The following is a 683-nucleotide window of genomic DNA, read 5'->3' on the forward strand; positions in this document are numbered from 1 at the left end:
CCCCGCCGCGCCGCGCCGCGGCGGGCGGCCAGGGGCGGCCGGCGGCGGCCGGGACGCCCCGGGGTCGCCGGGTGACGGCGGGGCGTCACCGGGTGACGGGCCGATGGAGCTGCACGTCACGTCGACGGCCTGGGTGGGGGGTGACAAGGCGCGGTTCAAGTGGGTGTGCGTCAGGCGCGGCTGCGGCGGCGAGGGCGGCGACGGCGGCGGCGGCGGCGCTGCAGCCTGAGCCCCGTTGCTCACCAAGCCGCGGGGTTCTGAGCACGCGCTTCGCAGCCGTTAGTACTGGATGATGCGCTTGATTTATGTTTGTGCTGTATATTTGCTATGCCAAGTTTTATTTGGCTGCAGCAAGCGTTCTACCGCGCGCTGCGGTCGCAGCTCGCTGCGCTCTTTGCGCCGTGCGGCGCCACACACTGGCCGTACTTTGCGCGTCCTGCTGACCTGCGCACGACAAGGAAGCATTTCATGTGTGCAAATACCAAGCACAGAAGATGCGCCGTGCACTGTCACTGCTGCACAGTTGTGACTGTTGGTGTTGGTGGTGGCCTCATGCGTTGTTCCTTTGTCAGGTGGTGTATACTCAGGCATGCACGGTTCAGTGTCCACAACATGCATGTGCGTGCGTCTTTTTTGTGGGGTACGTGCATGTGTGTTTTAGCGCCTGTTTGGCTGCGGCGGCG

At 65.0% G+C, this 683-nt stretch overlaps 1 protein-coding gene across 1 annotated transcript in view; it reads left to right on the forward strand.

Annotated features, from left to right (window-relative positions):
• Nucleotides 1-229, forward strand: part of MNEG_4132 (hypothetical protein) — a gene marked incomplete at both ends in the record, with an annotated part of 1,775 nt that extends 1,546 nt beyond the window's left edge. Inside the window, one exon of the mRNA XM_014047395.1 lies at nt 149-229. Within this exon, the coding sequence (XP_013902849.1) occupies nt 149-229 (81 nt within the window). The remainder of the gene's footprint in view (nt 1-148) is intronic.
• Nucleotides 230-683: the final 454 nt, after the last annotated feature.

This window comes from Monoraphidium neglectum, assembly GCF_000611645.1.
Source record: "Monoraphidium neglectum strain SAG 48.87 unplaced genomic scaffold scaffold00556, whole genome shotgun sequence".
NCBI classification, from domain to species: Eukaryota; Viridiplantae; Chlorophyta; class Chlorophyceae; order Sphaeropleales; family Selenastraceae; genus Monoraphidium; species Monoraphidium neglectum.